General features: G+C 46.4%; 2 protein-coding genes across 2 annotated transcripts; both read left to right on the top strand.

Moving 5' to 3' along the window:
* The first annotated feature begins 629 nt into the window (after window positions 1–629).
* LOC134628790 (transmembrane protein 121-like) lies at window positions 630–1,816 on the top strand. Its single transcript, XM_063475556.1, has one exon. The coding sequence runs from the start codon at window positions 630–632 to the stop codon at window positions 1,716–1,718; it is 1,089 nt and encodes a 362-aa protein (XP_063331626.1). The 3' UTR covers window positions 1,719–1,816.
* Window positions 1,817–4,839: 3,023 nt separating this feature from the next.
* On the top strand, window positions 4,840–26,048 carry LOC134629586 (phosphofurin acidic cluster sorting protein 1-like). Its single transcript, XM_063477054.1, has 24 exons — window positions 4,840–5,058; window positions 8,680–8,767; window positions 8,838–8,927; window positions 9,014–9,139; window positions 9,321–9,483; window positions 10,001–10,092; window positions 11,453–11,536; window positions 11,616–11,675; window positions 12,233–12,384; window positions 12,550–12,700; window positions 13,133–13,189; window positions 15,297–15,385; window positions 15,490–15,622; window positions 17,317–17,421; window positions 17,532–17,632; window positions 17,806–17,960; window positions 21,205–21,315; window positions 21,594–21,696; window positions 22,409–22,451; window positions 23,418–23,463; window positions 23,548–23,641; window positions 23,723–23,919; window positions 23,996–24,106; window positions 25,096–26,048. The coding sequence occupies exons 1-24, from the start codon at window positions 4,904–4,906 to the stop codon at window positions 25,206–25,208; spliced, it is 2,619 nt and encodes an 872-aa protein (XP_063333124.1). The 5' UTR covers window positions 4,840–4,903; the 3' UTR covers window positions 25,209–26,048.
* Window positions 26,049–26,119: the final 71 nt, after the last annotated feature.

The following is a 26,119-nucleotide window of genomic DNA, read 5'->3' as shown; positions in this document are numbered from 1 at the left end:
AGACGAGCAGCTTTTATCTCCTCCTCAGAAACACTAAGAGAAACTCTGAAGTCTCTAAAGTTGCAGCTTGTGTGGAGATCACAGACTTTAAATTTAACCAAGCTTTAACAGGAAGCTCGAGCCCAGAGGTGAATGTGCTGATTCTGCTCTCACAACAATCCAAAGATTTCCACACTGTCGTCTCAGAGAGAGAAAGCAGGAGCACTGATGATAACCTTCAGTTTGTTTCACCTCGGTTTGGACGGTAGTTTGAAACTGCTGCTGGACGTGGACCAAAGGAAAACATGAACACAACCTTCATCCAAGCTTTAAAGTGTGGAATTTAGTGAAATGTCTTAAATATCTCAGGCAACATAAGCTGTGGCATAAAGATCTGGAAAATAAGGGATGAACGCTGATGTCCTGTCGGCCTGAGTCCAAGCGTCCTCTTTCTGTAACTGGACTGCAGAGTTTGAACTGAGGGCTGTTTCCGATTGAAAGTTACGTCCAAGCAGAGCCTCACCTGCACCCTTCCATAAAGACGCTGTCATGACTCGGATCGCAGCCGACTCTCCCGCAGAAATACCGGTGTAAGTGTTTGGACCGTTGTCTCTCGGCCGGGTTTGACTCTCTGCTGGCTTCAAATAGAGATGGTTACCCCACAACCAAACAAGCCCCACGTGTGCCTGACGGCAGTCCTCATCATGACCAGCCTGGCATTCGTGGACGCCTACCTGGTTGAGCAGAATCCGGGTTCCCGGAGGCTCGCCGTGTGCGTCACTGTGTTGGCGAGCGACGCGTGTTTCCTCATTGTCCTTCGATACGTGGCCGTCTGGGCCGGGTCAGAGGTGCACACCGCGAGGCGAGGCTATGCCATGATGCTCTGGTTCTTCTACATCTTTGTCCTGGAGATCAAGGTCTACTTTGTTTATCAGAATTACAAGTCCCAGGACACGGCCGCAGATGTGGAGGTGGTGGATGTAGGTGTGTCCCGGAGAGGTCTTACGCTGCTGCTGTCCATCTGCGTGCCTATTGTGTTCGTAACACTGGCTGCGATAGATCACCTGGAGTACTTGCGACCATACAAAAAAAGAGAGGAGATACGGAGCCGCCTGTTCTGGGTGGTGCTGGACCTGCTGGATATCGTGGATGTTCAAGCGAACCTGTGGGAGCTTCAAAGCGAAGGACTCCCCCTGTGGGTGGAGGGTTTGATGTTCTTCTACTGCTACATCCTCCTCCTGGTGCTGCCGTGCGTCTCCCTGAGCGAGATCAGCATGCAGGGGGTGAACATCGTCCCCCACAAAATGATGCTCTATCCCATCCTCAGCCTCGCCACCATCAACATCATCACCCTCCTGATCCGCACGGGAAACCTGCTGGTCTACGGGGACATCCGAGTGTCGGGGATCATGATGGGAAAGAATGTGATCGCCATCTTAGTGAAGAGCTGCAGCCTGCTGCAGTACAGGAAACACCAGCCGGCTGCTCCTCCGGCGGATCGGGGCGCCGAGATCCAGAAGAACTCTCAGGAGGAGGTTCAGGTGTACGGCGGTCAGCACGTGGGGCTGCCCAGAGTCGTGATTGAGGACTTCACCAGCATCCCAGAAGAGGAGGAAGAGGATGAAGAAGGCGAGGAGGGCGGTGATGATGCCAGTCAACAAGAGGTGAGCTTGAATGGCGATGAGATAAAAGAAGGAGAAACCCAACTGAAGCGACGGGACACGACTGGTTTGGGATAAACGAGCATCTGCGGTGCCGTGGAGAAACTTTCTGATCTGAGGAGCGCAGGGTTCACTCAGCGGGCTGCAGTCCCAGAATCCAACATGTTCTCACTGCATTGCTGTAATACTGATCAACAGGTTGGACATTTCTTCAGATTCTTGTTTATGAACTCAAACGTGACCGTTTCTAAGGAAAGGTCGTTTTTGTTGTTGATTGTCCTGCTCTTGCTCTGATATAAAAAGAATTCCTATAACTTTCGCTTAAAACATGAGTAGAAATCATCTTGTTCACACAGATATATGGTGGGGATGTAAAATTCATTTTCAGAGTGCTGAATTTAAACGTGTCACACGTCTGTGAGAACCAGTCACTTAGAAAATGCCCTGAAAGCTTCTTCTAACTCTTGTTGGCAGGTTCAGATTGATGCTGCTCTCATGTCTGTCAGCAGATTTGAAGTAGAGCAGATCTGGGCTCAGAGGGCTCTGATATAATCTTAGAGAATTAAAACACTAGCTCGGCCTGTTAGGTCCATAAACAGTAACACAAAGCCAAGCGAACCCTTCCTCGGTGTCAGTGTTGAAGCCGCACAGCAGCTCCTCTGCATAAAGAGAAGATATCGTGGACAGCGGATGAGAATGATGATTGTTCACTGGCTGAGGAGACGATGCTGGAGCTGTTGCCTGGTGCGCTTCCACACATTACACTTATAAAGATACGTGTTGAGTAAAGGAGCAAGGGAGGTGGCGTAGTTACCTGAACAGGTGTAATCTCAGTTTCTGGACATTTTTCAGAGTACGGACGTTTGGTGAAGAAGTTGTTTCTCAGGATATTCATAAATTATGACAGAGCAACAGACGTCAACTCAGCGACACGAAACGAACGATTGACAAGGCTCCGTCCTACCTGTAGGAGTCCATCATCATGTAACTCAGGGCTGAGGTGACTGTGCTGCTTTTGTTGATGATTCATATTTGGAAAAGAAAAATAATAAAATGACTAAAATACTATTTGAAGCCAGAATGCTTTCAAAGCAAAGCAGCTTTGTGGTCAGTTTAATAGTTTAGTTTCCTGTTTGCAGACCCTTCGTTTTATCTGCCTTCAGGTCTGATTTGAAGTTTTTTCCCTCTTATTTCAAAGCCAAACATGTAAACGGAATCATTCCTGCAGTACGCCAATGTGGCCACAAGATGGAGCCAGACCTCACACATCAAAATAATCATCCTCAATTCATCCTCAAGGACAAATAAAAAAAGTGATGACATTTCAGGCAGAAAAACACTGGCAGTAAACTGCTTGTTTTTTCTTTCTTTTCCATTTTGTCAGGGCAGCTGTTCAGCTTCATAAAGCTCTCCTACAGACACGTATGAGCATGTTTGTGCTGTTTCTCTGTTTAAATGTGATGGTGGAACAATCGCAGTAATTATCACAAAGATGCTACACTGACACCGCTGAGTTCATCTTTAAAGGGGACATAAAACTCTAATTTACCCCCTAAACCCTGCCGTCAAACGCTCACACACATGTAACTATAAAATATTATATTTCCTAAACACATCCAAACAGTTTACAGCATCAGAGGCTGACATAACAAGACTGAAGTCGAAGTCCTGACGTCCATCAGCAGGTCCTCAGCTTTACTGGCTCCTTCACTCACATTAGTCGTCACTTCTAACATGAAGGAATCCAGTCAGTGAGATGATGTGACGTGATGTTCTTTTTGACCTACTTTCCCTGCAGATCATGGTTCAGGAAGAAACTTGGTTGTTTGTGGTGTGATGAGCATGAAGTAAACTGTCTGCATGTGCTTTATTGCATGAATTAGAGCTGATCGTATCAGCTGACTGCTCTCAGCTTCTGTTGGTCCGGTGACCACCTGTCACCTGACTCAGACAGACTCGCCTCCACAGTCCTCGTTTATAAAGTGCTTCACAAACCCAAACATGGCGACTAACAGCTGGATTTTCCCGTTTCAGTGCAGCAAGTCAAACACCGAACAGCCACAGTGTATCCTCGGTTTAACGTAAGATCACTGATGCAGCACTGACCTGATCACCTTAAACATCAGTAGTGTCCTTATTTTCCTCTGAGGTATCGATTCTGTCACTAGTTAGCTAACATTTCAATTCAATTCAACTTTATTTACACAGCGCCAAATCATAACAGTCGCCTCAAGATGCTTTATATTGTACCCTACAATAATAGATACAGAGAAGAACCCAACAATCATATGACCCCCTATGAGCAAGCACGTTGGCGACAGTGGGAAGGAAAAACTCCCTTTTAACAGGAAGAAACCTCCAGCAGAACCAGGCTCAGGGAGGGGCGGGGCCATCTGCTGTGATTGGTTGGGGTGAGAGAAGGAAGACAGGATAAAGACATGCTGTGGAAGAGAGACAGAGATTAATAACAGATATGATTCAATGCAGAGAGGTCTATTAACACATAGTGAGTGAAGAAGAAACACCCAGTGCATCATGGGAATCCCCCAGCAGCCTACGTCTATTGCAGCATAACTAAGGGAGGATTCAGGGTCACCTGGTCCAGCCCTAACTATATGCTTTAGCAAAAAGGAAAGTTTGAAGCCTAATCTTAAAAGTAGAGATAGTGTCTGTCTCCTGAATCCAAACTGGAAGCTGGTTCCACAGAAGAGGGGCCTGAAAACTGAAGCCTCTGCCTCCCATTCTACTTTTAAATACTCTAGGAACAACAAGTAAGCCTGCAGTGTGAGAGTGAAGTGCTCTAATAGGGTGATATGGTACTACAAGGTCATTAAGATAAGATGGGGCCTGATTATTTAAGACCTTGTATGTGAGGAGCAGGATTTTGAATTCTGGATTTAACAGGAAGCCAATGAAGGGAAGCCACAACAGGGGAAATCTGCTCTCTCTTTCTAGTCCCTGTCAGGACTCTTGCTGCAGCATTCTGGATTAACTGAAGTGGGACATTTTTATTTCATGCCTGGATTCTCTGAGCATGAATGCTGAAGGTGGAGCTGAGGAGTGGAGGGCTCGCTCTGCTGGAAACCCAGAAGAAGAGACGGAGGCGTCTCCTCATGAGGATGTGCTGAGCAGCTCTGCTGTGTCTGCTCTTGGATCAGCCCCCCACCCCCCCCCCCCCCGGCTCTCAGCCCCGCCCTTACTGACAGCCGGGCTGGAGGATCAGCTCACGGCATCGCAGTGACTGCCGACCAGGAGAGGAAACGATGGCGGCGGCTGTGGACCGAGGAGGACTCCGGGGGTCCACCGACACGTCAGCGGGGACCGAGGCTGCCGGGGAGCCAGACGGCCGCGGCCCGGTGCCCATGAACATGTTCGCTACCTGGGAGATCGACCGGTCCTCCCCGAGCTGCGTGCCCAGGTAAGAGGATCGATGCCCGGGCAGAGAGGAGAGGACGACGGGCTTCTACACAACACCTGTTTGTTCTGTGTGTGTGTGTGTGTGTGTGTGTGTGTGTGTGTGTGTGTGTGTGTGTGTGTGTGTGTGTGTGTGTGTGTGTAAATGTTTTCATGTGTGATCAGTAAAGATGCAGCAGGTGCGTTCAGGTGAGTCTGGGGGACTCGAGCCTCTGTGTCTGTAATTACTGATGAATGATGATCTTTTTCATTTCCATGAACCTGCTCATGCAGAAGTCCAGACTTGTTTCTTATATTTGGTTCCTGTTGTTTTAGTTTGTGTTCATTTTTGCTAAAGTTTATTTTTATTTTTAGTTTCAGTCCAGTCAGAGGTGTTTGTGCAGTGTGTAGTCTGTGGACGCTCACAGGGATCCTGCTGCTGCTGAAAGCTCTTCTGTCTGCAGTTTGTTAAACCTGAATCGGCAGTCTGAGTTTCTCAGAGGTCTGTGGGTGTTTTATGATCGCACACACCCTGGCATTGTGCTGTATACCTTATTATTAAGACTGATGACCTTCAGCCTGCTGATGCGTGCAGGTGAAACCCGTCCAGTTGTTTTGTCGGTGATGGTTGTAAAACACAGTGTTTGCACAGTAATGTGAAACTCTCCTTTTAAACTGATCAGCTGCAACAGGAGGGAGAGCAGGGCTGTGCCTGCTCGTCATTCAGCAGTTCATCCACAGGAAGGTTTCAGACTTCCTGACGTCAACTTGAAGTCAGATGAGCTTCAGTGCTTCCTTTATTACTTCCTTTGGCAGAGGAGACACCGGAGCATCCTTTACGAGAGCGTAAAGGATGCAGACTAAAAGAAGCGTCAGCAAACATGGTCACACATTACTGCTGTTTGTTAAAGCTGCAGCTTTCTTCCACTCTGTGACATCAGTCCAGAGAAAGGATCTATAACTGGAGATGTGAATGAAGGTGGCGTGGAGCTCCGTGTGCACTGGTTCTGGTTCTGTTCTGGTTCTGGGTTTTGCTGTGCTTTCACGAGCGGCTGAACTTAGTGAGGCTCAGCTGCTCGTGTCGAGTTGATCTGATGTAAACTGTCGGTGGTTCAAACTGAAGCTGCTCCTCCTCACTGTCCCACAATGCTCAGGGGTTTCACCTGGTTCTGGCTCATCCGCGGTGTTAAGACCAGAGACACCTGCAAGGTCATGACCTCAGCGTTTACATCATGTTTCAGCAGCCAATTAGAAGTGGACAAAAAATCCTGACGACAGCTGATTAGCGTTCGTTCTCTCTGATCGCCACCTGTCTGTTTCCGGGCAGATTAGCAACATGTTCGTGCAGGGGTTAACGAAGCCGAGCAGTCAAAGTTAATCCTCTTAAATGTCCTGTTGACTCAGGAAGCAGCGAAGATTAAAGCGAGTCATGCATCACCTCCAAACAGGTGCAAATAATGCCTGAAATAATGATTTTATAGGAAATCTTCATCATTATGTCGGCAGATATTAAACTCTGCGGTCTCATCAGAGTGACCAACGCTCCAACACCGACTGAACCCAGATCAGTCAGCACTGAGTCAATCACAGCCACTGCAGCCTGGCCTCACTGCTCCGCTGTTCTGAGGTCAGTCTGGAGTAAAGACTTGTGGAGCCTCCATCAGAATTTTCTCCTGATCTCCAGATTCACGAACTGGAGCTTTGTCCTGGAAAACTGATGATGTGGAGCCAAGTGAGAAATTTGTGGGTTAATTCAGAGGTTTTCCCACACAGAGCTGTTTGGTTTAAAACAAACACAGACTCATTTCACTGCGTGTTGAACTCGTATAACTGTGCATGTGACCAATAAAGGATCTTGAATCTCGAGATGAGAGCGATCGATGTGTTTGTCTTCATGCAGAGCAGCTTTTAAATGATGAACTCTCCTCATCATCACGCTGCTCTGTTACAGTGACCCTCATCGCTGTGTCTGAGTTTAAACATCTGATCAAAGACAACAGCGCCACCATCAGGCCGGCATGTGAACTTAGAAGGACAAGTAACCTATTACAGACTGGGGTCTGTGCTGGCGCGTGCCCTCTGTCGATACTCAGACTGACGTTTTTGAGGAGCTGAGAGCGTCACTGTCAGTTTTATGTACAACAGTCGTAGGTTTAAAGCTTAACGCACCAAATAAGTGGAAAGTGAGGGTAAAACACACGAAACAAACGAGTCATCCACCCACACAGGCACATTAAAAACAGAAGGTGTCCTTCACACAAAGTTTGGATCTATTTTTCACCTCCTACGTGGCAAACAGTGGCCATGTATCAGATTTGGTGTTACACGTCTCTGTCTTTGCACGAATGAGAAGGAAATGTGTGAATCTTTGTCCTCAGCAGCAGAGCCTTCTGTCCTCGGGAGGGCGGATCAGAGCTCAGGTGGCACTGTTAGCAGGATTAGCAGGATTAGCTCCTGCTGGCCGGTGTTGACAGGAAGCTGCACCCTACAGGACGAGTCCCAGCATGACCTCGCAGTAATGAGGTCTCAGGAGGTCAGCCTCTCACACTCAGCTCCCTCAGGACTCAGCTCTATTAAACACGTCCACCTCACTGCCTGAAGGGAGGCTGAGGAGGTTAAACAGGCCCTGCCTCCACGATACGTAAGGAATACATGACTGGAATATTTGTAGTGATGGATCTCCGGGTCAAACATGGCCAGAGTTTAAAAGAAGGAGATAAATGAAGGTGAAGTGGATCACATGGCTCTGGATGCTCAGTTTAAGATGCTTTTTTGTCCTTCATGACTTTTTTATTCAGCAGAGCCACAAATTTATTTCATTCCAGCATAAAAATGAAAACCATTAACCACGATAATCAGCCCCAGAGTGTGATAATTACTGATAATTACTGATATTTACTGCTATTTATTGGGGTGTCTGTAGCTCAGGTGGTCGAGCAGGTTGGTGGTTCGATCCCCGTCTGCTCCAGTCTGCATGCCAAATTTCCCTGGGCAGCCCCATGTCGCTCTCCAATGCATCCTTGGATGCATTTGAGAGGCTTTCAGCCAAGAACTGATTCTGTTTTCAGTTTGTTTTCTTAGCAAACACACTTTGGCTGCTGCCCCTCTGATGGCTTCTGGACAATGGCAATAAGAAGGGAGGGGCCTTTTGGGGAGCAGCAGATTAAGTATGAAATAAAAAACTCGTATTGGAAACCATCTAAAGACAGAGAGAGGCGCTGGTGTGAAGATGGTGGCAGTGACAGACAGGAGGTCGAGCAGGACGGACGTGAGCCAATTAGATGGAGCTGAGACTGAGAGAGGAGGGTGGGTGGATGTTGGACAAAGGATGATGAAGACAGAGCTGCCAGGCAGGAGGAGAAGAGGAGGACCTCAGAGGAGGTTCATGGATGTAGTGAAGACCAACATGCAGATGGTTGGCAAAAGGAATTGCTTGTGATTGTCTTCAAACTGCTTGCCCGTAATAATCTGCTGAAACTTTAGTTGCTGAGTTTCCACCGACTTTGAAGCTGGAGTAAGTTTAGCTGAAGGTGCTGATCAGACTTGTGCTGTGACCTCGTCTGTAAGCGTCAGGCTGTCAGTCTGTTCACACCTGCTGCTGTTTGTGTTGACAGTGAAGCTGCTTCCTGTTTGCTGTGCTCTGCAGGCTCTGCATCCTGACCGTGAAGAAGCTGATGGTTCTGAGGGAGCTGGACAGAGAGCTCAGCTCCGTCATCATCGCTGTAAAAATCCAGGTGAGATTCTTGCAGTCGCCGGCCTGACACTCACCTGTGCTGTCGATCTGACCCTGGATCTTTGTCTCAGGGCTCTAAGCGGACGTTGAGATCCAACGAGTACCTTCTTCCTCCCGACGGCCTCATGGAAACAGACCTGGAGCTCACCTTCTCCCTGCAGGTTGCACATTTAACTTCTCAGCATGAAGAACCACACAGATCGCACACTGCCTCCTGTCTCTGATGTAAAATCGTGTGTGTCTGCAGTATCTTCACTTCCTGAAGCGAGACGTGAACCGTCTGCATGTGATGTTGCAGAGGAGGAAGAGGTACAAGAACCGAACCATCCTGGGCTACAAAACCCTCGCAGTGGGTGTTGTCAACATGGCCGAGGTACGACAGGAAGCTCTGCTGCATCAGGAACCCTCGCCACAGCGTGTAGCACATTTAGCTCAAAGATGAGTCATCTCCCCTTCAGCAAAATTACACCACAAGATTTTGTTTCTCCAGCAGCCGTCGTCAGATCTGTGAGACGGGACGGAAAAGTTTAAAAATGTGTGTGTGTGTGTCCCAGGTGATGCAGCGTCCAACAGATGGTGCCCACATACTCGGTCTCCATAGCAACCTGAAGGATGCTTCTGTGCGTGCGGCAGAACTGAGTGTTCATTCTCTCTGCAGCCATCCAATAGAAATAGAGGACACAGCTGGTCACCATGGCAACAAGGGCAAGGCCTCAGGTAGGAGGACAGAGAGTCTGACCATCCCTGCATCAGGTACTTGTTGTAAACTGGCTACTGATTGGTCAGACATAGAGTAATAGAGTACATGTAAAGGCACAACACACACACACATTTTCGTTTTCATATCTTAGTGAGGACACCTAACTGATTCAATGTTTTACGAGCCCCTAACCCTCACCCTGACCTAACTGTGACTCTGACATAAAAGTCTCAAACTCGTGGGGACGGGCACTTTGTCCCCATCAGGACCGTTGGTCCCCACAAGTAACATCCCAGTTTTCAAATGTACACACACACTCACAGCAGTCTGTGACGACGTCACTGCAGAGAGCTGTGACATCACTCTGTAAATGAAACGCACATCAGGTCACCTGTTCACAGAAAATGGCTGCAGGTGAGCCGCTACCGCCACAAAATGAGCTGAGAATGTGTGTGTGTGTGTGTGTGTGTGTGTGTGTGTGTGTGTGTGTGTGTGTGTGTGTGTGTGTGTGTGTGTGTGTGTGCGTGCAAACAGACCACTCTCCTGATGTGGAGAACTACTGGGAGGACGATGACGACAGCTTCTCCTCTGAACAGGAAGGAAGTGACGACGCAGTCTTGCCTCAGGTGACCTCACCTGTCTCACGCTGTCTTATGTCACATAATCATTTAAATACAAAAGAATGGAAGCAGCTGTGAGTGCAGCATGAAGTCAGTTAAACTTCGGGGATATTGATGTGGTCAGTTCAGTAACAGAGGGGGTTTCAAACAGTTCATGAAATCAATCATGAGGTGATACTTGGACCCTGGATCAGGTAGTCCAACTCCTCCAGGAGGGCACACCGGTACGTGCCACTGCCAGAAGGTTTTCTATCACAGTCTCGACAGAGATTCCGAGAGACAGGCAGCTACTCTAGAAGACCAGTATCTGCTCTTTGTGCAATGAGATGAGGACTGCCGGTGCTATAAAAAGACCTTCAGCAGGCCGCTGGTGTGAAGACCTCTGACCAAACAATCAGAAACAGACTTCATGAGAGTGGCCTCCCTCAGGGCCCAATATAGAATATAACATAGAGTACCAGAACTGGCAGGTCCACCACTGGTGCCCTGTGCGTTTCACAGATCAGAGCTGGTTCACCCTGAGCACCGAGGGCCTGGAGAAGCTGTGGAGAACATTATGCTAAGTGTAGCATTGTTCAGCTGGTGGGTCAGTGATGGTCTGGGGAGGCATATCCAAGGAGAGACGCACAGACCTCTACAGCCTACAGTCTTGGACCCACTGTCAGACCCTAGTGCTGGGTTCCTCCTGGTGCACAACAATGCCTGGCCTCGTGTGGTCAGAGTATGCAGGCAGTTCCTGAAGGATGAAGGAAATGATACCACTGACTGGCCCCCACGCTCATAGTGTCCTCTGAGACATTATGTCTCCAGTCCAGTCCACTGTCCAGGAGTTCAGTGATGCCCTGGACCAGGAGAGGAGATCCTCCAGGGCACCATCCATTGTCTCATTTGGAGTATGGCCCCATCAGCATGCACACTAGCACGTGGGGGCCATATGAAATACTGAGTACCATTTTGGGTTGCTGCAATGAAACCTGCTGCAGTTCAGCTTTGAATTCAGCCCTCTGTGGGCGGATCATTTTCATTTCCATCAAACAATATGGCATCCTTTCATTCCTAACATGTTACTCGTCCACATCAGAGATGTCCAGCACGATTTTTCCCATTGAGACCTGACGTGTTTCAAAGTGTTACATTTCTGAGAGCAGTGTATACATTTGCAGTTTTCTGTATGGATGAAAAGGAGGCGGATGGCACAGTGAGGTCGCACACAGACACACACAGACACACACACGTACTTTTTTCTGATTATTGTATTTTGGTGCGCAGGCTATGAAGCCATGACTTCACTTTGGGCATTTGTGGAGGATTTTACTGAAACTGTTCACCTGAACAAATGCTCGATGAGCCTCTTTTTTCCCCTCAGGACATGTTTGATGATGACGAGGATGTCCAGGGAAAGATTAAGAAGTCTCACAGGAAAATGATCCGAACATCCTCGCTGACTCAGGTAAGGACCAATCAGAGCAGCCGATGGTTGAGGGGCTGAAGCTGTCTTTTTCACTTTTCTTCTGTTTTCTGTCATTCAGCAGCCGAACTTTAAGCAGAAGTTTGTGGCTCTGCTAAAGAGATTCAAAGTCAGTGATGAGGTTGGTACTCAGCACACCTTCATTACCTTCAAACTCCATCTGGAGGAACTTCAGGTAGAGCTGTTTATTTTAAACTGGTTTCCTGGTGACAGTCGCCCGTTCTGGTTAGAACTTTGTAGGAACAGTTAAGTTGTGCAGGGTTTCTGGTTTGGTGTCCTCAAGATCACCTCTCTGCTTTCCTTGGACCTCTGGGACTTCATCAGACTGTGCCTGCTGTCAGCGTCTTTGTTTCTTCTTGAAGTTTCCAGCTCGATATTTTGTCAGAAAATCCTTCAGTAACAATACTCAGTGAAGAACCCAGGATCTGATTCTAATCGAGGCCACAATGCTGGTGATGTATCAGCAAAAAATCCACAAACAGAGTTGAAAAAGACTTTTCTGTGTTTTGAGTGAAATGTAAATATTTTTTTTTATTGTCGACTGAGTAACTGAATCAAACACAGCTTTGCTGCTGACATCAGTGAAAATAAAACCATAACCTTCTGCTGGTTTGTAGGACATGAGTTGTAAAAAGTAGGACCTCTGTTTCGTGACCCCGATTGGCTCGTTTCCTGCAGGTTCTGGACTCGGACCCCGTGGGTCAGAGTCAGGAGGCCGAGGAGGACCTGGACCTCCTGTACGACAGCCTGGAGGTTTACAACCTGAGCGACAGCGGCCCTGAGCTGGACGACAACGACAGCATCCAGAGCACTCCCAAACCCAAGCTCAGGTGAGCCTGAAACACACCTGTCTGCGTTCACAGCTCGTCAAGCTGGAGAGGAAGTCTGACCTCCAGTCAAAATGTTAGTGAAACATATTTGTGTGTTTTTAGTTTCCCATCTGAGTCTATCTGAGGTGTGAGGTGGTGACTATGCTGGCTGTTTTCCACCCGCAGGCCGTTCTTCGAGGGCGTCTCTCAGTCGAGCTCTCAGACTGAGATCGGGAGTCTCAACAGTCAGCAGAGAGAACGGACTGCAGCCGTGAGTGAAACACAGCATCATCATGTGGACATCCAGAACCTGAAGCTCCTGTCAGGAGACATTAGTGTATGATTGATGATTTTAAATTTCAAATCTTTAATGTGCTGTAAATCCATGGAGCTGTCCACGGTGCTGAATAATCTTTCAGTCTCCGCTTTCTCTTAGACTGGAATATCATGGAAAATACCTGCAGACAGTACTCGGACACAGATGCATATTTGGAAAATAAGACAATGGAAAATTTTTAGAGACAATAAAAATTCTACTGAAAATACTCAAACATCAGCAAAGTAAAGTAAAACGGATTTGAGAACAGTACATCATTACTGCAGACATTTTTTACTATTAATATTGACAATGTACTTTCTATTCTAACATTTGTTAGGTGAATGAATTACATGTTGATCTGCAGGAGGATCAGACAGCCTCAGAGCTTTAGAAGCTGTGTCGCCCCCTGCAGATCACGCTGTGTAACTGCATCCTGCTGTTGTTAAACAGGCGGCAGATGTACGAGGAGACTCTGAGGAGGTGAAAGGAGAGGAGACCGGGCCGAGGGTGAATCTGAAACACACACACAAAGACACACACACTTGTTATATTCAATTCAATTTTATTCCTACAAACCACAACAACAGTCGCCTCAAGGTTCTTTATACTGTAAGGTAGACTCCACGATAATCCATACAGAGAAAAACCCAACAATCATATGACCCCCTATGAGCAAGTACGGAGCCCTGCAAGGGACAGGGAGAAAAAAAATGAAGATAAACTTTTACAAAACTTTTGCGAGATCTTGCAAAACATCAAACTGGTGGGTAACAGACGTCTCCGAAAACGTCGGGGCACTTTTGCAAATATGTGATGTCTTGATTAACCGAGCAGATATTTCAAGTTTACACAGCTACATTCTCGCCTGAAAATATGCTACAAGTTTATTTTGTGACCATTTGTGAGTGATAAGAGTAATATTAAAACTAAGTAGCTGCTGCCATTGTTGGAAACTGGAATTGGCTGGGCCGCGCTATGAATTCTGGGATAGGTGACGAGCCAGGCGACGAAGGCAGTCCCAATTCGAAGGCTGCTCCAAATGCATCCTTCGTGGCCCAACCTATCCTTTCCAACAATGGCAGCAACTACTTAGTTTTAATATTACTCACAAATGGTCACAAAATAAACTTTTAAGATATTTTCAGGCTGTGTAAACTTCAAATATCTGTCTATATTTGCAAAAGTGCTCTGACGTTTTCGGAGACGTCTTACCCACCAGTTCAAAGTTTCGCAAGTGCTCGCAAAAGTTCATCTTCAGTTTTCTTTCTCCCATGTCCCTTGCGGGTCTCCGTAAGCAAGCACTTTGGCGACAGTGGGAAGGAAAAACTCCCTTTTAACAGGAAGAAACCTCCAGCAGAACCAGGCTCAGGGAGGGGCGGGGCCATCTGCTGTGATTGGTTGGGGTGAGAGAAGGAAGACAGGATAAAGACATGCTGTGGAAGAGAGACAGAGATTAATAACAACTGGAAATAAATTATCTGAATTTCAGGAGCGGGACCACGCCTCCAAACACGCCCCTTCCAGTTCTTGTCTATATAAACATCCCCAGCTCTACAACTTGTCCGTTCTCGTTTTCGTGGAAACACCTTTCGAGAAAGTCTTTAACACAGCTTATCTTACAAGAGTAACATAATCTTACTCACCCTTCCATTTGCTTACAATCGCGTCCGTCAGCACCTCAGACGAAGGACACAGCTCTGCTTCATCGGTTTCCCTCCCGGCAATCCAAGAAACGCAAACACTCTGAATGTCATGGCGGCGCTTCAGAGAGACCAAATGCTGCCCAGGAAAACCCAGCTAACCTTCTAGCATTTTTCTTGCCAGCCAGTAATCCGGTCTGCTACGTCAATCCATCTCCTTTTATCTGAACTCCATCGTGCACAAAATTCCTCAAGGCATCCCTTCACTTCTCATGTGCTTTCACATGATGCTAGTGATTCAAGATTCAAGCTTCTTTATTCATCACATGTACTTGTATAACTATGCATGTGACGAATAAAGAATCTTGAGTCTTGAATCACTAGCATCATTTAAACCCTCCCCCCTTGACACAGTCATTCAAAACAACTCTCCAAGCGAAGGTGGTTCTCCTCTAATCAGTCTTTCAATTCAACCAGCCCTTCCAAGACTGCTCACCATCACCTCTCTTTGTTTCAGAAATCGACACAGTAGTTATCGCTACCTTACCCAAAGTAAATTAATCAGCCAAGCACCCCCTCTCCATCTTCTACTCCAAGACAAGCTCACGTAAGAGTTTACGAGCCATCAAGCCATTAACTCAAGTAATGAAGCTCTGACAGTGACAACATGCGTCCTACATATTTGTTTAATATGTGCATTGAAGGACATGTCCTGGTCAAAAATGACTCCAAGGTTCCTCACAGTGTTACTGGAGGCCAAGGTAATGCCATCCAGAGTAAGAATCTGGTTAGATACCATATTTCTAAGATTTTCAGGGCCGAGTACAATAACCTCAGTTTGATCTGAATTAAGAAGCAGAAAGTTAGCGGCCATCCAGGTCTTTATGTCTTTAAGACATTCCTGCAGTTTAACTCATTGGTGTGTGTTACCTGGCTTCATGGATAGATAGAGTTCTTCTTCTTGTTTTCCACAGAAACCTGAAGATGATGTTGCCATGGGAACAGACACAGGCCCAGCTGCCAAACTATGTAAAACAGAGTCTCAGACACACATGTCACCAAGGTATACAGACACACACGTGTGATGTTGTTCCCAGATGTTTGAGCTCCTACAGGTATGAACAGCTGTGTAAAAATGCCACATACACCTGTGTGCTCCTCCTGCAGTAACACGGGAAGTCAGTCGTCTCGCCACACGTGGATCATCGCTATGAAGGACAGACAGAACTCAAGAGGCATGGACCGAACGAACAGCTTCGACAGTGAGACGTCGTCTGATTGCAGGATACCGGCTCCACAGGTGAGACAGCATCAGTTCCAGGGGTTTAAGCCTCTTTTTATTAGTACTTAGTCGGATCGACTCATACTTTTTTAGCACCTTCTCAGCCGGGGTTCCAAGCGATCCGAGCAGAGACTAAAATGTGATGTCATCAGCCTGCATTCTACCGATTGGCTGGTCAGTAGCGTCACTCGTTCACGAAAATTAAAACCCACATTTTTGAAACCTGCCAACGAGGGAAATGGCTCCAAGAAACAACGCCGTGTTCCCCGAGTCTGACGACAGCCCACAGACCGAGCAGCAGGTATATTCTTGCTGCCACGTCCACCTTGTTTGGACTAATATATACTTTGTTATATTAGGAAAATTGCACTTGGTAATATTGCACATCAGGGATACAGGGCGAAAGTTACCATTGTGTATGGGATGTGTGTCTGTCTACACGTGTGTGGTCATCTGTAAAGTCTTTGTTGTACAGTCAAGACCTCCGATGTCCATGTCTTGGATGTTCAGTTACTAGTGTTGATCTGGAGGTAGTTCTGCTGGCACCAGTCCACAAAGTCTTGTGTCAGTCCTCTGTACTCCTTGTCGTCCCCATCAGTGATGGGCCGCCTGCAGTCATCAGAGAACTTCTGCAGGAAGCACTGGGTGGAGTTGTGGGAGAAGTCTGCAGTGTAGATGGTGAAGAGGAACGGAGCCAGAACCGTTCCCTGTGGGGCCCCCGTACTGCAGACGACCCTGTCCGACACACAGCCCTGAGTCCTCACATACTGTGGTCGGTCGGTGAGGTAGTCCAAAATCCAGGTAGTGAGGTGATGGTCCACTCTTGAGGTCCTTGGGACGTGGAGTCTTTGGCACTGGTACAACACAGGAGGTTTTCCAAAGCTGTGGGACTCTCCCCAGCCTCAGGTTCAGGTTGAAGAGGTGCTCCATCACCCCACACAGGACCTGACAACCCTTGAGCTGAGTACCTGAGTACTGGATTGTAGTGGAAAACCAGTCAATTTGAGCCGAGTGGTGCCCAGTCAATCCGTGCAGGCACTAATGGAAAAGGGGCCTTAGTGTCAGCAGGAACATGTTCCACCACCAGGTGTCAGTGTTGCTCCTGTTTTGGTGTTAAAATCACTGATGCTGCATGCAGTCACCTCATTATCTGTGTGTGTGTGTGTGTGTGTGTGTGTGTGTGTGTGTGTGTGTGTGTGTGTGTGTGTGTGTGTGTGTGTGTGTGTGTGTGTGTGTGTGTGAAGGCCTGCACAGGCTCAGATTTAGGTTCAGGGTCAGAGTGAACTGTCTGTGTTACCAGTATTTCTTTAGCTGGGACCACATCCTGTTGTCACAGCGTTTCTCGTGATAATGGCGGATGGCGTGAGGATGAATTGAGGCTCTGGTTTGGGGCCCTCAGAGGAGACTGGTGTTAGCTCCCGGGCTGGGCAGATGTTACATTTACTAATGAGAAGTGAATGAATTAAAAAAAGAATGTTGGCCGAGCACCAAAACACGAAAACACAGTTTAAAGTGCAGGGGCGGTCACAGATAGACAGCGAACCAGGAGGGGGGAGTTTGAGGTTTGGCCCCCCTCCTGAAATTCAGATAACTTATCTCCAAATGAAAGATGGACACAGTCGCTGTACCGATTCACTTTTGGAGCCTCAAGTGGGCACTAGAGGAACTGCAGTACTTCATATCTGATACTAAAGACTGGCGCTTGTTTTTAGGTAGCTAGAAAGTCGGTCTTGGATCAGCTGAACCACATCCTGTTCTCTGATGATCAGATACCTGACTCCATTATCCTGATCAACACCACAGACTGGCAGGGACAGGTGCGCATCCTTTTTCTGTCTTTCAGAGGTTTGAATCAAGCTGAGTTCAGTTTCTATGATCGTTCAGAGCCCAACGTGTCTTTGTCTGTGTCTGCGCTGTCCCTCCTCAGTATCTCTCTGAGGTTCTCTTCGATCAGCCAATCGTCTGCACCGTTTCAACGGCTGATGTTCAGGCCGCCTTCAGCGCCATCGTCGGACGCATCCAGAGATTGTAAGAACATCTGATCACTACTTTTATTCTGCACAGACATCAGTGTTTGAATCTGGCTGAGCTCTGAATCCTGTCCTGCATAGTTACATCAAAAAATTCATTTGATTATAAACAAGTTTGCATACATATATGTATGAATATATATTCTCTCTGACCTGAATCTGTTTCTGCAGCTGTAACTGCAACTCGCAGACTCCACCCACCATGAAGGTGGCAGTGGGAGGAGATCAGAGCTACCTGACCACGGTGCTCTGCTGCTTCGTAGAGCAGCTGGCCAGCAAGACATCTGATTGGTTGAGCTACATCCGCTTTCTCATCATCCCTATTGGTGCGCCTATCACACACACACACATACACAAACACACACACACACACACACGCACACAGCAATGTAACTGTACTAAATTCAGTAATCACAGTACAGTTACAGTTCTGCTGTTGCTCGTGTTACAAAGCTGCACACCAGGCGTGTAGAAGGAAAAATAAACATCAGCTGTGTTTTATTTTTCTTCCCACGTGACTATCAGCTGATTTCAGTTCATGTGTGGGAGGAGGAAACAGTGGAGCTGTGAACATTTCTGGACTTTTATTACACAAAAGGACGAGCGAGTGGTGGTGAAGTGCAAACTGCATGCAGCTGCATTTCAATGCTTACATCTGCACAGACTGCATGCTAATGCTAAACTAGCATTAACCCACAGTGATGTTAAAGCTGAGTGTATGCAGACCTCAGCCCAGCAGAGCCTGAACGTAGCAAACAGACGAGCAGTCTACCTGCTCGTGTTTCTACAGTAGAATCACCATGACGACCATCTTTGCTTTGTGTTCATGCGTAAACATGGTGTGCGAGACTTTTATTGTTCACTGGTGATTATGGGACAGTGAGTTTGACATCGATGGTACTGATATTTTAAACATAACGTGAATTATGGTAGGTAGGTCTCCAAAATAAGAAATATACACATATTTCACTAAATCATTGTCTCAGTTACGATGAGAGTGCCGTCTGGAGACGCCAGTATTTGTTCTGTATCTACTGATCGTTTGGTTTTTGTGCTCTGCTGCTTGTCATGTTTGTTCAGTGGAAAAGTTCATTTTTGTTACAATGAATTTAATTGTAACAAGTATTGTGCAGTTGTTGGTTTGCAGATTTATTAAATATATATCATTCAGAAATACTGTCATGGCCCTGAGTGTGACGACTCAGTGTTTTGTATTTCTTTATATTATTTGATGTTCTTGTTTATTCTGTTAGGTCTTTTGTTGAGGTTTGCCATTTGTTTGGTTTCTGTTCTGTGCCTGCTCACACGTCTCTGTGTTCCCTCTGTCTGTCCACGGTGTCACACCGTCTGCTCGTGAATCTGTTAAGTTCAGTGTCTTGTCTGGTTCTGTGTCTGTGAGTTTCCTGTTTTATTCTGAAGGTCTCTGTCTCATGTGAGTGTTCTCAGCCTTACGTCTGCGTCTCGTCAGCCTTGATTTCTCCCAGGTGTGTTCCCCTCCTGTGTCCCATCCCATGATTACTCCTGTGAGTATTTAAGCCCTGTGTGTTCTCCTGCCTGTTGCTGGTTTGTCTGTGTGCTTTCCCTGCATCATTTTCTGTCTCCCTGCATCTCTGTATCAAGGTTTGTTTTTGCTTAGTTTTCCCAGTTTAGGTTTTCACCACCCTCACCTTTGTTATATGTTCACTCTCCATTAATAAAGCTCCCTCATATCTGTAGTGCCTGCGTCTTGGGTCCTTTAATAATTCCACACGGTTTGCCCTGCTAACCGTGACAAATACACCATTCTTTAACAATGTGGAGTTTTTATTACTGTGTGCTCAAATATGGGACTTATATTTATTTATCTGAGCTGTCATGGTTTTGACTGGCACGTATTTTAGATGCTCCAGAGCAGTCGGTGTTTCCAGGAAGTGTGCTCCTCTTACTGTGAATGTGCCAAAGTAATCAGTGTTCACCGAACTGCTTTAAAACAAAGAAATGGTTTCTCTTTATCCACAGTAACATCTCTATGTGGCGCAAACAGAGAGAAGTGAACCATTATTTCTATAATAATGTTTTGAGTCTTAATGTGACGGTTTAAACGCAGTTGCTTGGAACTGGTGAAGTCACAGACGAGTTAATAAAGCAGCTCCTCGAAACCTTTTTACATCTCATTGGACTCACGGCTCCTTCGTCGTGTTCATTCAGGTGCTCAGGAAATATCTTCTGAAAGCACACAGTGCATGCAGCAGTGAATACAGACACAGTTGGAGGTTGTTCATAGAGGATCCCCTCGCAGGAGTTGATAGAGACAAAAATGTGCAAATCACTTAATGAAACTTTGGAAGAACTGACCTTTAAATCCAAAAAGCCAATCCTGTAAGTCACAGTGCTGGGACCAGTATATTTCTATCATTTATGTGAGGCTAATAAAAGCTTGCATTTATTTTAGAGATGAAAGCTATTCATCCAAAACCAGAGCTGCTGTTTGATGACCTTCATATTACAAGTTTATACGTGACTGTAACATCCTGGAGGAAATAAAATTATTGCTCGTGTAACTCGACGCGTTTCTTTCACAACCTGCAGACGTGTTAGGACAGGGAGCTGCTGTCGATGGAGCGTGTGCATCAACCCAGGTCAAAACATCTGGACACAAACATGTGGAGACATGATGACTAATGTCCCAAATACACAGTACAAAACTCTCCGTTTGACACACAATACCAGACAAAGGATGTTCTGGTGTTCCAGCCTGAAACCCCTGCACAGGCATCTCTGCTGATAGCTGCATGCGTGCTGCATGCGTGCTGCATGGTCCTGGACGCCTGTTCAGAGTTTCTGGCAGAGGATACGTGAAGACCTAAGTCCAAAGAGGAGACTCGGACCGTCCCGTCTTGTTCCTTTTCTGTGTGTCTGTTGTCGATTGAGTGGATGACCGGTCACAGCGTGCAGATGGTGCTGTGGGGTGTTGTCATTGCGGGCCCTGGATCCACTATTCCTCGCCCTGTGGTGGGCTGTGGGGAACAGGGGTGCTTATTGCATATCCTTGTAAGGGCCTTTCTCTACCTCCTGGTCTCATCCCAGTGCAGGTGCAGCAGTTGGTGACCCAGTGCACTTTTCTACTTGTGCTCTAACCTTTTCTTACATTCTGTTTCCTTTTTTTCATTTTCATTTTCACCACCATTCATTCACTCTCCATCTCTCTATGTTTATACTTGATAAAAAATTGTATTGAAATCAGAGACATTCGATCAGAAAGTGTTTTAAATTTGTCAGGTTACAGATGGAGTGACCTACGTTCCTTCTTTTGACCAATGACCCCGACATAGATCAGTGAGCAGGTGCTTCATGTGTTGAGTTTTGGGTAAAGACCTGAAGCTTCTTACATCTTTTCCCCGACACAGTGAGAACTTTACTCGTACCAGCTGCGTTTCCAGTAGCCGCTGGTGAAAGCTTAGCGATCCAGAGCTCTCTTTAGATCTCAGTAGAGCTCCTTAAAGCTATGTAAAGTTCATGTGAGGCAGCTCATTAGGCTGGTGGACAGCATGTTTTGGCTCATGAACCTTCCTCTAATGCGTTTCTCTGCAGGAGTCCACCCGCTGGCCAAGTACCTGTCTTCCCTGGATGGGAAGTTCAGCGGTTTGTTCATGGACGCCGGCTGGAGGGAGCTGTTTGGACGCCCGGAGCCGCCTCCTCTCGGTACCTCTGACTAGTAGTTTTAAAGGTTTCCTCCCAATTATTGCAGCATGACATCTTAGCAGCAGTTTAATGAGCTGGTTTCAGTAAAACAAGCATTTATATGAGATGAGACTCATTCGTTTGGCCTCTTCTTTGTGTCATTTACTGGTTGAAGCATCGCTGCTCTGACTGAGAGCAGCTCTGTCTCTTCAAACGCACAAACACAAATCCAACCTTTCCAAGTGTTTTTTGGACCCAGGATAAAAACCACAGGATGTGATGTGGTTTGTTTCTGACAGATCCTGTGGGTGTAGCCGGTCGGGTTTCTCAGTATTTGGCCGGAGCTGCTGTTTCTCACCTGTGTCCGATCTCAGAGGCCATGCTGACCTGCAAACACAAGAGGTATGTTCCCCTCAGCATCAGGATCCGAGCGGAGAGTAGGGAATGCTCATCAAACACTTCAGTCACTTCCTCTTTGTGTTTGTTGCACAAATGTAGTTTTTCTCCTTTGCTGTAAACTTCCCCCACTCAAGTTCTGACCCCTGTAACGGTTCTGCCTTCGGTCTGCTTTCGATTGCTGGACACTTGGTGCCGCTGAGCAAAGCCGTGTTGAAGGAAAGCGCTGCAGCACAGCTGGTACTTTCTCGCTCTGAACCCGTTTGTGGTTAAAAGCCTCCCAGCTGTTCAGAACAATGCGTGCCAAGCAGCAGCCACGCCATGCTGGCGGTAAAATTCAGAGTGTACCTGTGTTAATGTCATGACTAATAATGTTTCTCTGACAGAGCGCGACGATAACTAAATAAAAACTTGCAGTATTGCATTATTGTACATGTTTGAGTGTCCTTCATCTTTCTTAACTCTCACTTTTCTGTATTCTTCTGTACAGTAAGGTGAGAAACAGTATTCCTATTCTCCTGTATGTGCTGCCAATTGGCAATAAAAATCTTTGAGTCTTTAACGCACCGAGAGCTGAGCGCTTCCTGTTTGCTTTTCAGTCAGCACCAAATCACAGCAGCACCCAGTGGCCATCGTAGAAACTGCAGCAAGAGAAACTTTCATTTATAACGAAACGATCTTCTCACTTATATCAGTTTATTTTGCTCTTGCTCCACAGCCCCGACGATGACTCCTGCCAGAAGTTTCTTCCTTTTATCGGGGTAAGAAATGCTGCTGTGCTCCTGCGTGTTCCTGTATGACACATTCAACAGCAAACACGTCGGGTCACGGTATAGCAGTATAAATACAAAGACAGTGCAAAACCTTCAATCAACAGGAAGTAGTCCAAAGAAAAAGTCTTTAAACTGATAAATGAATTTGTTTCATAAAGTTTCACAGCGAGCTGCATCAGCTCTTCTGTTCACTCTCTGTAAGCTGAGGATGCTGCTGGATGTTAAAGCTGGATTTCAGCCTATGTCATACTTTTGGTTTTGCAATGCTTTCTACCCCCTCAGCTGTAAAAGGCTGATTGGGTATGGTCGTCCCCCCGCAGGGTGGGCGAGTGGACGGTGTGGACTTCACATTGATACCACAGGTGTATAAGCTTTGGAATAATCTTCCTCTTCACATTAGGCAATCGACATCAGTGCTGGTTTTTAAATCCAGATTGAAAACGCATTTTTATTCACTGGCTTTTGACTCAGTGGTTGACTGACTTGTATTTACTTATATTTTATTGTTTTCGCTATGTTTATTATTTTATCGTATTTATTATTCTTATGGTATCTATTATGTTTCTATTGTTCAGCACTTTGGTCAGCCTTGTGTGTTTTTAAAGTGCTATATAAATAAACAATGATGATGATGATGATGAGGTGTATCTACTATTCTCAAACAGGTGACAGGTGTGTGCTGCAGGTGAAGTCTTTAGGACAGCATGGTTGAAAATGGTGAATGGACTTTGTAGCGCTTTTCTTCTCTGCTTGAGCACTGTGCTTTAAACTATCGTCTGCTGAACTAAGAGCTGATGGCAGCTTACATCTGGAGCTCTGGTTCAGCATTGATGGACCAACGTTACACCTGCCATGTGCGCTAACGTGCTAACGTACAGCGGCAGGGACGTAAAGCATATTCTGGAATGACAGGTATGTGACGGACATAACAACTGTTTTTGTGCCTGTTCTCAGCTGGTGAAGGTCGGCATCGTGGAGCAGAACTTCATGTCCACCTCAGGTATGCCTGCCTCCCCTCCCCATGCCCTTTGACCTCTGACAGCCTCTGATGTCTTTGTTAAATGTTCCTCTTGCCCCTCCTCAGTGGACTCTGATGACATCATACTTGGATCTCCTCCGTCCCAATCAGGACCACCGATCAACATCACCTCGACACCTCCTCCCTCCCCCTCCACCAGGTACTTCCTGCCCGCAGCTTTTTCCCAGACGAATGCCGTTCCTCTGTGATCAGAGTCGTGATCCTCCTTTTTTCTGTGCAGCTGTCCCACAGAGGTGATGGGACTGCAGGTGGACTACTGGAGCAGCCAGGGTGGAGGAGGAGGAGGAGGAGAGCGGAAGAAGGAAATCGGGATGAAGAACACGCTGAAGAGCAACTTTCGCTGTCTGCAGGTGTCGAGGCTCAGTGGAGGAGAGCTGATGAGCATGACGGTGGTGACGAAGGAGAAGAACAAGAAAGGTGAGGAAGAGGAGGATGAACTTTGAGGTGAAGATGAAGGTGTTGATGAAGGTGATAATGAAGGTGTGTTTCTCAGTCATATTTCTCAGTAAGAAGGCAAAGGAGAAGGAGGCGGAGTCAAGGAGTCAGCTGATTGAAGGAATCAGCAGGTTGATCTGTACCTCCAAACACCAACACACACTCAGAGGTACACACACACACACACACACACACGCAACCCCGTTCAGCTATCTTAGTGAGGACCTTCATTGATATAATGCTTTCCTCAGCCCCTTACCCTAACCATAACCTAATTGTAACCCTGACACTAAAACCACATTTTGAGCCTCAAAAAGGCTTCAAACTTGTGAGGACCGGTGTGTGTGTCCTCACAAGTGCCTGTTGGTTCTCACAAGTATAGTAGAATGCAGATTTCGGTCCTCACAAAGATAGCTAGACAGGAACACACACACACACAGAGATTCTTACTCTGGATGGCATTACCTTGACCTCCAGTAACACTGTGAGGAACCTTGGAGTCATTTTTGACCAGGACATGTCCTTCAACGCACATATTAAACAAATATGTAAGACTGCTTTCTTCCATTTGTGCAACATCTCTAAAGTTAGAAATATCCTGTCTCAGAGTGACGCTGAAAAACTAGTTCATGCATTTATTACTTCCAGGCTGGACTACTGTAATTCACTATTATCAGGAAGTCCTAAAAACTCCCTGAAAAGCCTTCAGTTAATCCAAAATGCTGCAGCAAGAGTCCTGACAGGGACTAGAAAGAGAGAGCAGATTTCTCCTGTATTGGCTTCCCTTCATTGGCTTCCTGTTAAATCCAGAATTCAAAATCCTGCTCCTCACATACAAGGTCTTAAATAATCAGGCCCCATCTTATCTTAATGACCTTGTAGTACCATATCACCCTATTAGAGCACTTGGCTCTCACACTGCAGGCTTACTTGTTGTTCCTAGAGTATTTAAAAGTAGAATGGGAGGGAGAGCCTTCAGTTTTCAGGCCCCTCTTCTGTCGAACCAGCTTCCAGTTTGGATTCAGGAGACAGACACTATCTCTACTTTCAAGATTCAAACTTTACTTTTTGCTAAAGCAGTTACAGTACAGAGCACTTTAAGGCGACTGTGATTTGGCGCTGCATGAGTTGAACTGAATTCCTCCTCGTGTCTCTCAGTGTCCGTCGACGGCGTGGAGTGGAATGACGTAAAGTTTTTCCAGCTGGCGGCTCAGTGGCCGACACACGTCAAACACTTTCCTGTTGGAATCTTTGGATACAACAAACCCTGACCTTGCTCGCTCTCGCCGTTGTCCGGATCACATGACCTCCCTGCGGTCGCATCGTGTTGAGCTCCTGGTGACGACGGGCAGTAAACCTGTAACTCCTCCTCGTCCTCTCAGTGTCAGCAGAGCAGCAGAAACCTTGTTTGCCTTTTTCTCTCACATCATGTTGGAGTAGAAATATTTGTACCTCATCAGAAAGTTTTTTATGTGATGGATGTGTCTGACACGGAGTAAGTGTGCACATGTTTGTCCTGTAATAATATTAATGTTAATAATAGTATCTTTTATATATGGCTCAGCCGAGTTGGTTAATTTGATTTTTAAGGAGTCTTTCAGTGGAACTCATTAAACTCTGTTTGAAGTGACTCTGAACATTTCTGTAACAAAAACAGAGAAAAAGATCCCAGAGGGGTCAAAGGGTCCACAAAGAGACAAAAACAGCAGAGACAGCTACAAACATGCAAAACCAACGATGTGGTGTGACTGTTTGAACCCTGTGAGGTCTGTCATCAAAGGTGCAAACAGCCAGGACCCCTTAGAGAAAGCTTTGTTGGAAAAGCTTGAATAGTTTTATATTCATGTCAGTTACAGTTACATAAACTTTATTTTGTGTCTTCAGAGAAGTGTTTAACAAACAAAACCAAAAGTTTCACATTCTGATTCCTCAGAGAGCTAACGGGCATATATGTAGAACCAACACTCCTCAAAGCTCAGCCTTTAACCTTGTGTCATCAATGGTTGTGTTTTTTCAGATGTTTGTGTCAGCAGTTTGTCATACAGCAGAGCTTTAACCCTTCACAGGGACGTTGTTTTTGTAAAATATCAATAAATACACCTGAAATTGTTGCTTTTCTCTTACCTGAGCTCCCTAACTGTACTCTGAAACTGTGAGCTATCGATGCACCTGTCAGGTTTAC

Source organism: Pelmatolapia mariae, linkage group LG6 (assembly GCF_036321145.2).
Source record: "Pelmatolapia mariae isolate MD_Pm_ZW linkage group LG6, Pm_UMD_F_2, whole genome shotgun sequence".
NCBI lineage: Eukaryota > Metazoa > Chordata > Actinopteri > Cichliformes > Cichlidae > Pelmatolapia > Pelmatolapia mariae.
The sequence above is the reverse complement of the archived record's forward strand: the minus strand, read 5'-3'. Positions and strand labels throughout refer to the sequence as shown.

Bases quoted from the DNA above. Each gene is read 5' to 3' on its own strand.
- LOC134628790 (XM_063475556.1), top strand. From the start codon at position 630: ATGGTTACCCCACAACCAAACAAGCCCCACGTGTGCCTGACGGCAGTC.
- LOC134629586 (XM_063477054.1), top strand. From the start codon at position 4,904: ATGGCGGCGGCTGTGGACCGAGGAGGACTCCGGGGGTCCACCGACACG. The intron at 11,537-11,615 runs GTAAGGACCAAT...TCTGTCATTCAG, and splicing joins GAACATCCTCGCTGACTCAG to CAGCCGAACTTTAAGCAGAA. The intron at 13,190-15,296 runs GTGAATCTGAAA...TGTTTTCCACAG, and splicing joins GAGAGGAGACCGGGCCGAGG to AAACCTGAAGATGATGTTGC.